This window comes from Manis pentadactyla, chromosome 12 (genome assembly GCF_030020395.1).
Source record: "Manis pentadactyla isolate mManPen7 chromosome 12, mManPen7.hap1, whole genome shotgun sequence".
In the NCBI taxonomy this organism is placed as follows: domain Eukaryota; kingdom Metazoa; phylum Chordata; class Mammalia; order Pholidota; family Manidae; genus Manis; species Manis pentadactyla.
The window spans coordinates 52,436,382-52,453,874 of NC_080030.1; the positions used below are offsets into that span (position 1 = coordinate 52,436,382).

General features: G+C 43.1%; 1 protein-coding gene across 1 annotated transcript in view; it reads right to left on the reverse strand.

The window, feature by feature from the left end:
- The window catches only part of HECA (hdc homolog, cell cycle regulator), a 55,283-nt gene that overhangs the window by 12,052 nt on the left and 25,738 nt on the right, over positions 1-17,493 (reverse strand). Inside the window, exon 2 of the mRNA XM_036903661.2 lies at positions 2,665-3,714. Coding sequence (XP_036759556.2) covers positions 2,665-3,714 — 1,050 coding nt within the window. The remainder of the gene's footprint in view (positions 1-2,664; positions 3,715-17,493) is intronic.

Sequence of the window (17,493 nt, forward strand, 5' to 3'; positions counted from 1 at the left end):
TTAATATTGTCAAAATGGCCATCCTGCCTAAAGCAATCTATAGATTCAATGCAATTCCTATCAAATTACCAACAGCATTCTTCAATGAACTAGAGAAAATCATCCTAAAATTCATATGGAACCACAAAAGACCTCGAATAGCCAAAGCAATCCTGAGAAGGAAGAATAAAGCAGGGAGAATTACACTCCCCAACTTCAAGCTCTACTACAAAGCCACAGGAATCAAGACAATTTGGTATTGACACAAGAACAGACGCATAGACCAATGGAACAGACTAGAGAGCCCTGATATAAACCCAACCATATATGGTCAATTAATATATGATAAAGGAGCCATGGACATACAATGGGGATATGACAGTCTCTTCAACAGCTGGTGTTGGCAAAACTGGACAGCTACATGCAAGAGAATGAAACTGGATTATTGTTTGACCCTATACACAAAAGTAAACTTGAAATGGATCAAAGACCTGAATGTAAGTCATGAAACCATAAAACTCTTAGAAGACAACATAGGCAAACAAACATCTCCTGAATACAAGCATGAGCAACTTCTTCCTGAACCCATCTCCTCGAGAAAAGGAAACAAAAGCAAAAATGAACTCATGGGACTACATCAAACTAAAAAGTCTTTGTAAGGCAAAGGACATCATCGACTAAACAAAAAGGCATCCTACAGTATGGGAGAATATATTTATAAATGACATATCTGACAAGGGGTTAACATCGAAAATATATAAAGAACTTACACACCTCAGCACCCAAAAAGCAAATAACCTGATTAACAAATGGGCAGAGGATATAAAGAGACGATTCTCCAAAGAAATTCAGATGACCAACAGACACATGAAAAGATGCTCCACATCACTAATCATCAGGGAAATGCAAATTGAAACCACAGTGAGATATCACCTCACACCAGTTAGGATGGCCAGCATCGAAAAGACTAAGAACAAATGTTGGCAAGGATGCAGAGAAAGGGGAACCCTCCCTACACTGCTGGTGGGAATGTAAGCTAGTTCAACCATTGTGGAAAGCAATATGGAGGTTCTTCAAAAAACTAAAAATAGAAATACCATTTGACCCCAGAATCCCACTTCCTGGAATATACCCAAAGAATACAACTTCTCAGATTCAAAAAGACATATGCACCCCTATGTTCATCACAGCACTTTTTACAATAGCCAAGATATGGAAGCAACCTAAGTGTCCATCAGTAGATGAGTGGATAAAGAAGATGTGGTACATATACACAATGGAATATTATTCAGCCATAAGAAAGAAACAAATCCTACCATTTGCAACAACATGGATGGAGCTGGAGGACATTATGCTCAGTGAAATAAGCCAGATGGAGAAAGACAAATGCCAAATGATTTCCCTAATTTGTGGAGTATAACAATGAGGCAAAACTGAAGGAACAAAATGTCAGCAGACTCAGAGACTCTGAGAATGAACTAGTGGTTACCAAAGGGGAGGGGTGTGGAAGGGTGGGTGGGGAGGGAGGGAAAGGGACTGAGGGGTATTATGTTTAGTACACATGGTGTGGGGGATCACAGGGAGAACAGTGATCACAGAGAAGGGACATAGTGGATCTCTGGCAACTTGCTGCACTGATGGACAGTGACTGACTGCATTGGGGTATGGGTGGGGACTTGATAATATGGGTAAATGTAGTAACCACATTGTTTTTTCATGTGAAACCTTCATAAGAATGTATATCAATCATACCTTAATAAAAAAAATTTTTTTTTAAAGAGTTAAAAGGTAATACCTAGAATTGAAAAGGAAGAAGGCGGTTTTAAATTTATGCTGGTAAACTCCTGAACAGTTAGGATCTAAAAGTGCTTGTCTCTGGAAATTAAGACAGCAAGGGTTGATGGAGAGAAGACAGATGGGGATAATCACTTTTACTATAAGCTTTTTTAAGCACACCTGAAGTTATAAACATACATGATACAGGTCATGTATCCCCCCTTTACGTAAATTCAACAGTTGTACATGAACTGTCAGATTTCTCACTTGTACTTACTACACCCCCTGCCATTATAAGTTATGACTAACATGTCCACAAGTCCTTGAAGGTCATCCACAGCACCCAAGAAGCTCTCCACGCTTTACCACCAGGGCAATGGCTGAGCTCTCAATAATTGTCCATCTCTCTTTTGCTCCTATCAAGGCAGGCTCACCTTTGGGAAATTTCAAGATGAGTTCAGCTCATCTAAAAACACCTTGGTCTTCTCTCACCCCTACTTGCCCCCACTCTAAATTTACAGGGATCAAAGGAATACACAGCGTGCTAGGCACATGAGCACAGGTTTCAAAGACAACTATTTATGGCAAATGACATGATCATGCAATTCCCTCTCTAAATTTCCTCCCAATTATGGAAAACTGTACACCAGGAATCCTCTCTTCAAATTACAGCAGAAAAAAAAACATAAAATGACCCACCGGGACAGCTGTACTTTGTATAGTGACACCAGAGTGAAAAAAACCATCACCCCCACCACCTCACTGGGCAAGGCTGAAATATTCAACCACCACCTAGCACCAGACCAGAACAAAAGCACCATCAGTTAAAACTAAGGCAGAACAGAGCGATCCTTTGCTTTTGGGCTTTCAACAAAATAGAATGCAGGCAAGGTGACTTAACACCTGTACCTTGGAGGTGACAGGGAACATCGTATTCGATCTCATCGTGTCTGGACGGGCTCAAAAACAGAGTGCCGTCCACCAACGGGAACTGCTCGAACACCGGCAGCGCGCGGTGGCACAGGGCACAGTTTACAACATTTCTGTGGCTGGCACTGAGGGCCGCGAGGATGAACTTCCGCAGATCCTCGCCCTGTCCCATTTGCGCATCGTCTTCCATCCGAACGTGAAAAGTGTTCAACTTATGCCTGGGGATGTGAGCGAGCAGCTCGGAGAGGTCCAACCGCCGCAGGAACTGCACGGGCGCATCAAAGTGGCCCCCCCTGTGAACCGACAACCCAGCCGGGCTGTAATCAAAGTGGGCGTTTCTGAACACGTGCCCCCCGGCCAGGGCCTTTTTGTGAGGCTCAAGGTGGATGGCGTTCTTTAAGAATTCTCCGAGGTATCTGGAGGAGCGGGGGCCGCTGAAGTGGGCCGGGGAGAGGATGGAGTAGCCAGAGGGCGGCGACTGGCCGGGGGAGCCACAGGGGGAGCGTGCCCCGTACGGCGCGGCGCTGACCGCCTTCTCCTGGGAGTTCTGCCGGTCCATGGAGTGCCTGCGGGGCAGGTCGTGATTCAGGCCTTTCTGGGGCTTGTTCAGTGGCCTGCACTTTTTTGTGGAGGCGGCGTCCTCCACTGCCTCGCCCAGGGGCCTCCCTGTGTTCTTCTCTGACCCTGATTTCTTCTTTTTCTCATCCTGCATCCGCTTCACCTGATACCAGTCTGTGTCCTTCTTCAGGTGACCCTGTCCACAGCGGCAGGAGCAGAAGCGAAAGGCCAGGTCGTAGCCCTTCTTGGTCCACATATTCTGGCGGCACTGCTTCTCGTTCCAGCTGCGTGCACGGCCGATGCAGTTGAACTGGACCAGGATGCTGCTCTCCCACTCATAGAAGCACTGCAGGTGCATCCACGCACTGTACGGGCAGTGCTCATTGTTGCACACCACCTTCTGGTAGTCGTCCTTCTCCAGGTCAACAGGCCTCCCAAAGCTGCAGATCAGGGGGGTGGCACATGGGGCTTCTGGGGAGAAACACAAAAAGACAGAGGTTCAGCACACAGGAGGTGGGATCCAGTCGAAACCAAGTCAGAGCTCAAAGCTACCATTGGTATTAGTCCATTCATGCCCAAGATACAATATACTCTGGTGTCAAAATTTCCACCCCTGGAATTACGCCAGACAGGATCAGAAAACATTCACCATTTTCTCCTGGTATGATGTTATGCCAAGGGAATTTATGTTTTGATATTTGTTATCTGCTGAAAAACACACCAATAAGCTTCAGAAAGTCCAGATTACTTGCAACAGTGTAGTATGAGGTTCTAAGACATGGGTATAAGGAGGGGCAGCTCCAAGGTTCTTTGAAAAATGAATCACTCCAGGAAACTAGGAACTAGAACGAAGCTACTGAACCAATCAGTTCAGGCAGTAGCTCTAAGAGGGCCTTCAAAGCCCTTCATCACAGGGTTTAGGTCATCCTGAAGGCCACAGAGAAGCTAGAAAAGTCTTCCCTCATCCCCAACTGTCTTCTAGAATAGCCTAATACTTAATGGCAGGGATGTTTGGTCAAACTAATTGTCTGCACAGAATCACACTGCCAGGACATTAAGTAGAAAAAGAAAACAGAATGCGCCTACAGCTATCAGGACAGAAAGCAGGGACACCAAGATCTACCCCATTTACAGAGCATCCGAAAGGCCAAAGCAGTTTCCCAGAGCCTGGTGACACAAAGTAGAACCCATTTCTTAAGAATAAACAGCATTTATGGAGACTGGAGTTCCACTGGATTCCTGTTACTTCAACATCCATATCATTTTCCAAAGGCCCCTTTGGAGAGCAGTACTACTACTTCTAGGTGGGAACCACTGAGCTTGAGGGTGAAGGTTCCACATGCCAAGCTCAGTTTACACTGAATCTGTTACAGCCGAGAAGCTAAATGAGGACTGTAAGCCCCAGAACCCCTCCGTCAAGAGTTGTTTCAGAAAGCTCGGCCTGGTGGCAGTGCGGGACATGAAGCTAAATGGAGGGAGGGCTGGCTGGAAGATGTGGGGGGGATGCAGTAATCCAGGGACAGGGGGATGGGGGCATGATTAGTGCCTGAGCTAGGGCAACAGCAGCACAGGCTGACTCTCAGCGCTGGAGGCAGGTGGGCACTGAAGCTGGGGGCAGGTTTGGATGGAAGAAGATTTCAGGCTGGCCCTATTTAAGACCTGCTGAATTGAAGTGCCTGTGTACCACTGAGGTAGAGGAAGACATGACTGGAGCCCAAAAGAGAGCTGGAGCTGTGAATACAGATGGAGGTGCACACCCAGAGATGCGCCTGGACTGATGAGCTAGCCCAACAGGAACGTGAAGAGTGGAAAAGAAATCTGGGAAACAACATTAAAGGGCTGGGGGAGAAGAGCCCTCCACAGAGACTGGTAAGGAATGAAATGAGAATTCACTGGAAGACAAGTCAGAAGAGAATTATCGTCACGGCGGTCAGGCAAGTTATGACAACGCGGACTGTGGTATGTCCCAGAGTGCCAGGTGAGGTCAGTGTTTCTCAGCCTCTGCTCTACTGACATTTGGGGCTGGATAATTCTGTGTTGTGGCAGCTGTCCTGTGTACGCTAAGATGTTCAGGAGCATCCCAGCAAGATGCCAGGATGCCACCCACCTCCAATGTGTTACCCCAAAAAGTCTGCAGACACTGCCAGATAATCCTCTCCCCAGGAGGGAGGGGGGACTGCCCTCGTTGCGAACTATGGAATAGATAAAGAGTGAAAGTCCTCACCAGAATGATCAGTTAGCCAGTCAGTGCCACCTCAGTAAGGACAGTTCCAGTGGGACGACAGGGGACAGGTGAGAAGTGAGTGGTGAGGAGTGGATGGTGAGGTGAAGAAGTGGAAATAGTACAGACAGACGACCCTTCAGAAAGCCTCTTTCCAGAAGTGTAACTGCAGAAGGAAGGAAAAAGAATGGGCAGAGCACAGCAAAGGCTGAACCTAAGCATATTCATCAAGTGCGGGAATAAATGCCAAACCTCAGGGTAGCCTGAAGATGTAGGAGAAGCAAAAGCTACGCAATTTCCCTACTCAAAAACCTTCACAGCTTCAGCACTGCCTGCTGAACTACACACACAACATGCCTCCAAACAGCACAGGTGAGGGGACTCATAAAGCCTATGGCTCTCCCATGTTACAATCATCGCCCCAGTGAGGGATTCCAGGGCCTCAGCAAAATGGCCCTACCAAATGTCTACCTCTGGGCCTCTGATCACTGTGGCTTCCCCATCTACCTCCTGGGAGACCCCATCCTCAGTCTTCATTTGTCCAAACCTCACTCCCCTAGCGTAACAATTCACAGCATGGACTCTGCAGCCAGACTGCCCAAGTTGGAATCCCTGAATCCCTTATGAGCTGCGTGCTGGACAAGAAACTTAACTGTGTCAGTTTCCTTTATAAAATGCAGACAACAACTGAATTTACCTTACAGCATTGTTATAAGGATGAAATACACCAATACACAGGTGGCACTTAGAGCAGGGCCCAGCACAATAGTAAACCTCCTCTTCCCCCCATTCTTCAACGCCAACCTTCAGACACCAATTTCACCAGGACCACCTTCTTCCCCTGCATCTTGACCTGCTCCCCCAACCTGCCCCCATCCAGGTCTGGTCTGAACCTACTTAAGTCCCCATAATGATCCCTACCAGATGATGACTAAGGAGAGGACGCCTCTTAATCATTTTGTGGTCTTGGCACAACTGGGCTCAGACCTTGCACATCTGATGCTGAGCAGAGCTGCATTAAGACGACACTGGCCCATGAAACCCACACATGACAAGCAGAACAGAAGAGGGAGAGAGTTGTAATCCCAGACAGAAAAACCTAAATGCACTGAAGTACACTGCAAAGCAGCAGAAAAATGGTTTGTAAACAGTAAATTAACTGCAGTCACCTGGGCTGTGACCTTTAATATCCTTTAAAATGTTAATCAGTCAATTAAACAAAGTTCAGTTGCTTTTATCTTCAGTCCTTCAGAGGAATAGCCTTGAAGGGAATATCTCTGAAATGTGAGGGCAGTAATCAAAGCAATATTAACCCAGGACTAATGAAATCAAATTAAAGAACAGCCTAACTATACCTCTGCATTCACAGCATCCAAGATGTAAAAATTTCAATGCTAAGATTCCTTGGTATCTCTTTTAAAAGTACTTTCACATTAAAGGAAGGTAGATGGAGAGAGAAAATCCTATTTATGTATGTCCACAAAGAGCTGGAAATGTATCATTTAACCAATACTGAGCCATTTCTTACAGACCAGGTCTTTGGATCTGGAAAGATCAGCAAATAGTGCTAAGAGTACTATTGGAAGTTCAGGCCTGGATCACAGAGGAGGTAGTGTAGCTCCACGTCCCTGTCCCCCTAACACTGTCTACAATCATCGTAACCACTGTGTCCTGCTTTCTACCCTCCAGGACTCTTCAGTGAAGAGCCCTTACTCCAACTTGCAAGTCCTGCCCGCTCACCTCTCAGCCACTGATGGATGTGGCCTCATGGCTAAGCCTCAAAAACAAATCTAAGCCAAGGGCTTGTTTAACACCAAATACTATGTACCACACACTTCCAGCCTGAGGCAAGGCTCCAGGGAATAGGGTGACAGGGTGAGCCTTAGGACCACTGTGAAGACTTCTGACAAGGCTTTTACACCAAACACACAACCTTCTGATGGAGCCACGGTAGGCTGGCCTCTGCAGTCAAAGACTGCAAGAGGTCCTTCAAGGCTTGGTTCAAACTTCTCTCCCTCCCAGTCTCCACACTAGGAAGGCAGCTGGGAATAAGAGAAGATGCCAGTTCTGCTACTGACTAGTTTGACATGACCAAGTTTCCTCAGTTCCCCCTTCCATAAAGTGAGGATAAAAATACTTGCCTCTCATCAAATATACGTGGAAGCACTTTGTCCACAGTAAAGTTCCACAGAAAGTCTTCTATGATACCTCTACCATAACTTTATATCTGTGTACCTGGCTTCCCACCTAAATGCAAACCGCTCCAATACATCTCACACTTTTTCTATTATTTTTGGACACATAATAGAAAGTTAAGTAAATAAATGAATAATGTCATGGCTCAATCTCCTAAGTCTTACAACATATAAGGAAACATACAGGCAAATATTTTGTAACTGCAAGAAATAGCACGGACGGCATTCAAAATCACACCTGTAACAAAATAGATTATAGACATGTATTTGATTGCTTCCAGAAAGCTATCTCTAAATTTATAAAACCCCTAGCTCTTAAGAAGAGCAGTCCAACAATGGTATAAACAAAATACAGATTGATCTGATACAACTAAACCTTGAACAGGAGAGGGGAGAAGGGAATCCCACATTCAGTGAAGACCTTGGAACACTAGTCTAAGACGTGATAGCTGGGCTAACAAGCAATATGGGAAAATGGTCCTTTGTGCAGAGTCAGCACTGTTTTAAAAAATGTAGCCAAATCCTCCAATGCCTGTTTTTACAGCTTCATCATCAAATATTCAGTATTTGACTTCTAATTATCCCTGCTCAAGTGAAACTAATCAGGGCTCACCTCATTCTGGCCAAAACCCAAGCAGTTTCAAGTGTGGACAATGAGGTAACTAGGCTGACGTCAGCTGGACCAAGTCTGTCACTCTCCCAGCCTTCTCGTCCCAAGGCCTCCCCCACGGCAGGCCTCTGTGCTCCCCCACCTGTGAAACAGGGACAATCTGGCAGCAGTCATTTACACTGGCCGCCCAACAAACACGAACTCCTTGGCAAACTCATCCACACTAACAGGAGCTCCGTAAATTGTCATTTTCTGCTTTTTAACTGTGAAATTAAATGTTTTCACCCCTCTTAAAATAGTTTTAAGCATCACAGGCAGGTGGGGAGTTTGGGATAGGGGGTTGAGGAGGGTCTTCTGCAGTCAGATGAGGCTTTCTAAGGCAAAACCTACGGTAGGACCTGGTCACAGTCATCCTCGTGAACCCACTACTGTGAAAACTGTACTAAGTGTTTTAACACACGTCTCGTTGAAAGAAAGCAGGGCCCAGTCAGATTTCACACTCTGCGGTGACTGCAGTGCTGGGGGCTGGAGGCTGGAGGCAGGAGGATGGGGGAAGCCCTGCAGAGCACAGTCAGGCTGCTCGCGCCAGCTGGGCGCTCACCAGGTCTTCCAGACTCAACCGGGACTTCTCTTTCAGGGCAGAGCCTGGCCCTCACCTTCATTTCCTCAAACTTACCGGAATCTATTCTACCCTCCTTGGATATCCAGTTAACCAAACGCAGATTTTAGGGTTTCTTAACCACTATTTTATGACAGGGCTCTTTTCCACATAGCAGTTCTTCCTAGGTGGGAACACATCCCCTGGTTTGCAGAGCAAGTTCCCCTCAGGGCAGGAAGTTGTGGACCAGAGGATCATCTCCAGCTTTCTGAGGAGCCACAGAGCATGGTGACTGAGATTACAGACTCCAGAGCCAGCCAGCCTGGATTGGACTCTCAACTCTACAACTAATCAGTTTTACAATCTTTGGCAAGTAACTTAACCACCCTGTGCTTCTGCTTTCTCACCTGTAAAAAGGCAGAAATAATAGTACCTACCTGAAAAGGTTGCCAAGAGAATTAAAGGAGTTATTAAGGCAGTGTCTGGCATACAATAAGCACCATTCAAATATAAGCAATTATTATTAAAAGCCTTATCACTTTATATTACCTGATGTGAAAACCAAAGGACTTTGAAAGCATCTAGAGCAAAGCTACAACCAGGAAGTGACCGTTCCCCCTCCTCCGCACATAAATAAGTGTAAGAAATGTACTTCTTCCCTACAACAGAATGGCACACATAAAATAATTCACTGAATATTTACTGACAAGTTTTAAAGAACTAAAAGCAAAATTCTCTTCTAACCCCTTAAAGGTGCTCCACTCAAATGTCAGACAAATAAGCACTTTGCTATATGTATTTTTCAGCTTAAGTTATCTTTTCCAAGCCTAGGTAATAGGGATTCATAAAGCATGGCTGCATTTGATTCATGGGATATATTCCTCAAAGAATTTACATAATTCAAGACTGATTATCCCAGTCTGGGGGAAGGCTGTGGGGAATACGTCTTCACAACACATAAATCTGCAGTCACTGTGGTGTGTACTTGTTTTATTGGTGCTTTTTAATTTTCAGCATTATTTCTAATACTTCTCAGTTGTAGCTCATAAATGGACAGCATGTGTGTTATCACATATCTGTTCCAAAGTTACTGATTTTCGGGATGTTTCTCAGCACCAGTAACAGCACACTTGGATATTCTTAAAGCCATAATAAAGGTGGAAATTGTAACAGTTCATTTTGAAGTAATGACACAAATGTCACCAAAATCCTTGAAGAAGTTCTACAAACAACAGGAGTTCATGTAATACTGCCAAGGATTTACAAGAAAAGGTGACACCACTGGGAAACAAAGCATTTTTGCAATAGAGTTGACCTGCTGGCTTTGAAAATACGAGATAGTGTAATGCATAATCTGGGGGAATGTGTCCACTGAAATTTTGCACATAATATAAAGCTTTTATTAATAGTATGTGTCATTAGATGAAATCTGCATAATTCAACCTGCATATAATGGGATCATACTACAGTAGGAAGTAAATTAGCAGGCTGCCTTTCCTCCTGGAGACTCCCATCTTGAAGGTGGCTGGATCATTGGGAACTACATACACAGCACCCTAGCATTACATGTTCTGAACAAACTCACCCTAAAGGAGAGGTAAATCCGGGAGCCCTCAGAACCAAATCTCAATATCACAAATTGGGAATATAACTCTAGATTAAGTATATGTGTACATGCATGAGTGTGTGCATATATGTAACTACAGAGAAACTGCCCAGTTGCTAAACTATCCCATTTTTAGACTAGAGAAAAGACTTTGACGATACTTCAGTACTATATTCAAATTTTGAAGCATTTTCTTTGCTCCTTTGAAACCCTACAGAACTTGATTTTGATTATCCTTGTCAATGTCCTCCCCTTTGCCACAAAAATATTCAAAATGTGGCCATAATTAACACTCCTAAATCATAGTTTTTATATGTAATATCCACGTACACCTCAGTTATAGAACAGTGTCTCCAAAATAGCCTCCCCCTATTTCTTCTCTCTTGGTGGGCCCAAAATGGTGCCTAGGGACCAAAGGACACAGGGTAGGTCCCTTCCCTATACCTGCCCCTCCCCTCTGGACCTAGGGCAGGCCCCCCAAGAATGTGCCACTGCGGTGGGCAGATTATTTTGAGCTGAAGAGAAATAAGTCTCAGCAAACTCAAGAAGCCTTACGTAAGGAAGACTTCTCTGCAAGGCAGGTCAAACCTCTGCTCTTCCCACCTTACTGGGACTTGTCTTCTTCCCTGAAATCCCAGACTCCTAACCCCTTAGCTGGGGATGGCTTATAAGCCTCAACTGCCTGTCAGAGAGCCTCTCATGTCTTTGTGGGGCTCCTGCATGTACATAACTTTGTTTTTCTCCTGTTAATGTCTCTTAAGTCAATTTAATTACTAGACCAGCCAAAGAACCTGGAAGGGAAGAAGGACATTTTCCTCCCCTACAATTCCCAAAGGCCTCAGCTGAGAAAACAAATGGCTTTACCTCCTCCCTAGTCTGTCCAGCAGGTAAAACATACGGCTGCATGATTAACTGGCAACATGGGTCATTTGCAAACCAGATGCCTGTCAGAGAATACAACCTATAACTCACCGCTCTTCAGTCTTCCAAAAAAAACCTCAACTGAAATTAATACTTTTAACAAAGGATTCATAGATGATGTACACACATTCCTCTAGAGAGAGTTCCAGTGAAGTAGCTGGACTGCAATGTGTCTTATCAAATCAGTACAGGGTTTTTTGTTATGAAATGTAAATCCAAATGTTTTATGGGTGCACCAAGTATACCCCCACCCACCCATCAGCCCCAGCCCCCAACACATGCTTATTCATGTGTCAGGCTCTGGAGGCATTTGGGTGTGTGACTCCCAAGCGAGATGAAAGCTATCCCTCAGTTAAACCAGGTGTCCCAGAGCTGGTTACCTGGACCACATCGCTTCATTCACTGGAAAGACTGCTTTTAATTATGTGTGCTGGCCTAATAAATTTGTTTTATTTATGAAAGGATATTGGCATGGACATTGTTCAGTATTTTACAACATCTTATACATGACTAAGTGACTGTTTTGATTTGTTTTTAATCTGATGGACACTGAAGAGTACACCACTGCCACTGTTTGGCTCTTGCCCACCTGTGCCGGAAAGGTGGAAGCCAAATTTGTGACCTACCTCTTGTAATGACTCAGATATCCATTACTTTTCCTAAGAGTATTATTCCTATTACTAATACTTCTCACTTCCTTATTACTTCTCTTATAGCATTACATGTATTTTGAAAGCCACTTTATTTTTGGAAGAAGGAGGGTATAAATGATGAAAACAAAAACATTCACCACCTCCTCTCATAACTTTCAAATCAGTTTTGCCTAACACATATTAAAGTCTGTACTTGATGGGTGCCAAGGTTCTCCCCTCCCTCCTCTCTTCCAAAGTTGACCAGAGAAGGGTTCAAAGTGAGAGGGGAGGCCAGTGCTGACCCACTGGCTCCAGGAGTCCTACAAACACAGCACCTTTTAGGAACGGCTACCCTCTTGGCCATGCCCTGTGCTTTGCTCCTGAGAGAAGCACCCCATTGCCAAACACAAGAGCTCTTGGTCCTGGAGAGACTCACCTCATCCATTTCACACCTCTCCTCCACTTCCCCTTGGCTCGGCCCCACAGCTTCAGACTTCGCTCTTCATACCCAGGTTTCTACCTATTCCCATCTCACCTGGCTTCTCTCTTGGACACACCTTAGGCCTGGCTCCTGTCGTTCAGGGCTCTGCTAGCCAACCAGCCCCTTCAGTTCTCCTTGCCTCACCTCATCCATGCAGGTGCTCCCCACACCCCCAATCTGCTCCCAGCCTCTCTGGTGAAACTAAGACACAGTGAAGTGGGCCCTGCTTCCTCCCAATTCTATCCTGCCTTGTCATCTCCCAAGGCTCCAACTCCCGAAACCTAGAGTCCTCAGGACACCATCATCCTTGGGTGCCCCCAGCATGGTCTCCACTTAGCTCTTCTCAATAGCATCTTCTTTACTTCCCCTTCTTCCCTTCTTTCCCTCACCTATCAAACCTGGGAATTCCTTTCTCGCAAATATTCAAAGAAGAGTCCCTTATTTACCTATAGACTTGGATCTATACGCAGAGAGGCAGAGAAAAGAGCAATGAACTGAGAAACGACAAGTGATAGAGATGTGGTCACATAATCTGAACCTGCTGCTGGACCACATCACCACTGACAAATACAAGACTCCAACTGATTTCATGTTCTTAGAATGGCTACCTAAGAAACATCAGTACAACAACTTCACAGCAACAATAATAGATCATTGTAGTCACCTAGCCTTAATTATAAGCAGCATTAGCAATTACAACAGCAACTTGTCCTAATAAAAAGTCATATCCATTGGTAAAATAATCATAGGTACATGTACTCATATATAAGAATTATAAGAAAAAATATGTCTATAACAGGTGCCAATTGAAATAAAGCACACATACTCATGAGCTTATTCATGAATAACTACAGATGTAACTTTATATCCCTGTAATTTTATATACACTCATACATATCTACTCTAGATGCAGTATTATTTCCAGTGAAAAAGACCCATACATTTTACTTTCACATGCTCTACCAGAGAAAACCCGAAACTCCTTATTATATTCTTAGACATTTGCAAACAGAAAACTATGAAACAAAGAGTAGAAAAGACAAAGGCCTTCAATTTCTTATAAACCCAAACTAGTCCTCAAAAGAACTTGCTAACCAAGGTCTTTAATAGTTGAATTTTAACCTCATGATCACTGTGAACCCAAGTCATTTCCGGCCTTGTTTACAATTACTAGTAAACAACTGTTTACTTTCTGGGTTGTCCTTTGTCATGTCACTCTCTGCATGTTGGCCACTCAGCATTAACCACTGCAGAATCAGTCATCACCATCTGGAATTCTGACCACATTCTCTAGGATATGAATCAGCCCTTGCCTCTCTGCTCAGCATCAATACAAATTCGGCCAGCATCTCCTCCTTACAGCAATACAGGACGCTGAAGCTGGCCAGTCCAGCAGGTTTACTTCACCTTTTTACAGATGCTGCAGTAAAAAAAGAAAGAAAAATATAGAAAAATATACACAAATGAGTATTCAAAAGCAGGAAATATTGATAACACCCTGTGTACAGATGTGATGATATCAGCATTTCCAGTTTTCTTTTTTCTGCTTCTAGAATGAATCAGGGAACATCAATACAGTACACAACAACCTGGAACTTCTTCCATCATCACAATTAATCATGAAAATGGTAAAAGTTTGTCACCTGAAAATATTATAGATTTGAGGCCAGATTTTCTTTTATCAGCATAAGTAGACTTAACACCAATTTACTACCTCTGACACACCAAAATCCTTTGAACCATCACAGTAGTCATATACAGGCTAACGTGAGTACTTGACTGTGCATCAGTGGAGATCTGGACACCCGCAAAAAAGTATAATAGTCATATTCTCAAAATGCTTTAAAAACTCAAAACTATAAAGATAAACATCATACAGGAAACATTTAAGAGTGAGCCAGTCTGAATAAGTCAGTTTTCTTATCAGGTTTACTGTTACACAACTGCCTAAATAAAGAGCCTTCAAACTTTCTAGGATACTAATGAACACTCATTTGGACAAATATATGGCTTTTTTTAATAGCCATTGTTTAATAAGGACCCTGTTCTAGGGGTCTGTCTTAGGGTTAAATGCTCACTACAGACAGAAGAAAAAACATGCAGTCTCTGAAAATCATCTAATTATGACCAGCTGCTAATCAATGCAAGTCAATTCAAATGTTTTTGAACACCTGTTTTGTGACCAGTGCAGAATTTAACATCAGGGATACAAATGATAGGATCCTAAGCCATACTTTCCACACTCTTTGAGTACACTTTTCTGTTGTTGAAAACTGGACACTTTAAACAACATATGGTAGCAACTCTGAAAATCAGGTTCCCTCCCCTCACTGGACATGGTGTTGATGTTGTTTTTATTGATGTTTGCTTAGTGATTTTCCTGGATTAATTCTATAAAGTCTGTGTTTATTTGTCATGTGCAGTCACTGAAGTCTGCTTAGTTAGCTTAGTGGTCAGCTAATAACTGGACAGACTTTCTTAAGTGCCTTGAATCAAGAAGTCTTCCCACCCTTTGCCAAGAGTCTCTGCATGTGTATTGGGGAACATCTTCAACATTTCAGCAGTTTACAACTCTGCGTTAGCCTTTACTTTCTGTGTGTGCAGAGCCTCAAGGTCAGCCAGAGGTGAGAATGAGGGCCCCCACAGGTCTTTCCTGGACATGTGTGCAGCCCTGCCCCTGTGCATGGTCTTTTGGAGCACCAGGAACACAACAGAGCTTTTCAAAGTCCCCTATGTACATCTCATTCCCAAAATTTTAAGTTTTTTGGCCAATCTTTTATTTGTCCCAACTAGCATCACTGCCACAGGCAGCTGCAATGTTAAATAATTGCTGCTGTTTTCAACAGTCACCCTAAGAATGTGCTTTTCCACTGGGAAATCTCTGAATAAAGTCAAATAAAGACAAGCTTTATGAACGACGCTTTACCAAGGAACTTCCAATCAAGTCAAAATAGTGACAGTTCTCAGGGACCAGGGCTTTGGGGGAAACTCCCAACCTGTTCTTCCCCCTGCAGTGACTACTAGGCTGCTTGTTTTAAAGCTACCAGGGAGCCTGGGATAGGGAGTGGGAATGTAGCAAGTTAAAATACAACAAAATTCACTCTTCTTACTACAATTCAGTCATTTCCCTTGAATGAACAATTCAGTCATTTCCCTTGAATGAACACTCCTAGGATTAGTGCACCCTTTGGTTAATTTCTAGAGTTCTGAAAAGTTGATATTGATCATTTATGACAGTGCTCTCATTGCTTTTATGGAGAAGCAGATTTCTAGAGTTCCTTATTTGGTCATTCCAGAAGTGCTTATTGAATATAAATTTAAGTTTATATTCATATTTTGTTGCTATATAAATTAAATTGCTACGTAAATTGGTTTTGCTATCAAGAATGAATATGGATGGTCAACAAAAGATGTTGAAGGAGGACAATACTCAGTCTTATAATCAAATGCTGGGTGAGAGTTGAATAGAAACAGAAAATACAAAATTTATGACTATTTTTTGAATGGCTGATAATGGTTATCAAATTACTACGATATTTGTATTTTGTTTAAACTCATTAAATGACAATGTTTGCAATTAACTGGAAACTGTACCTTCGGCATTTATTTAAATCCTTATACAACTGGGTGTGACAATTTTCAATGTGCAAAAGGAACTGATTTTCCCAAATTCTTTTAGGGGATACACATGCAAAAATGTTTGATCACCACCTCAGATCAGCCCTCTGAAACTGCCAGACTCAAGCGCCAAGCCCTTCCTCTGGATTTATACAAGGAGTTCCACAATTAGGCTCCAGTATGGCCTTTTCACCTGATCACCCATTAGGCGGCTGCAGGAAGCCTCTGCTCCAGCCATGACGCCTCCCTGTGGCTATAGGGCAGAAAGCAGATTAGAAGAGGAAGGGTGGACACAGACTGGTAAGGAAACCTGCAGCCCACTGGTGCCCCACACCACACCACAGATTCACTAGGTATTTAAAAAGCATTTATTGATTAACTAGTATTTTCAAGTAAAAACCAAAAAGGTTTTTAAATTAATTTTTAAATATTTTGAGAAACTTTTCTCTACTACATAAAAAAGACACCAAGTCCTATACATAAAAGGAGGCTAATACAAAAATATTTTGTCAAATTGTTTTAATTAGTATAGGAACTACCATAAACTCACTTAAGCATATCTGTCTTAACTTCTGATTTAGTTAATCCTCCCTCATGTAATTTTCATCTGTGAGACTGTTCCAAAGTAGGTAGCAAATTGAGTACATGGCAGTTACATTCAATTAAATACGTTTTTATGCTTAGAGTAGGGTTAAAACACAAGGCTTTTACTCCCACCGGTCTACCCAGCACAGTCAAGTAATAGAAAGCTATAGGCTTCTATTTTACCTATTTTTTCATTTCCATTCTGACTCCAACACTCTGATATCAGTATGAAATCTATATTGATAATAACTATAAAGTACAAAATTCTTATTTCCTTGCCTAACAGAGGCCAGGTCAAGATCCAAAAGGACATGGACCAAAAATATGCATGGTTAAGGCTAAATATCAGGATAAAGTTAATGATTTCATAGTTTTTCTACAATGTTTCTTAAAAATGCCAAAGTTCCACAAAATAGAAATGTGGCAATTCCTCAGTTCAAATTCTACAAATATTTCCGGATCCTTTGGTGATCTGCCCAAAGTCATTCAACTAGTAGGTGGCCTTCCCTCTTCCATTCCCACACATACTGCACACAGATTAATAAAGAACATAGAGCCAGTGTCAATTAATATACGATTAAGGAGCCATGGACATACAATGGGGAAATGACAGCCTCTTCAACAGCTGGTGTTGGCAAAACTGGACAGCTACATGTAAGAGAATGAAACTGGATCACTGTCTAACACCATACACAAAAGTAAATTTGAAATGGATCAAAGACCTGAATGTAAGTCATGAAACCATAAAACTCTTGGAAAAAAACATAGGCAAAAATCTCTTGG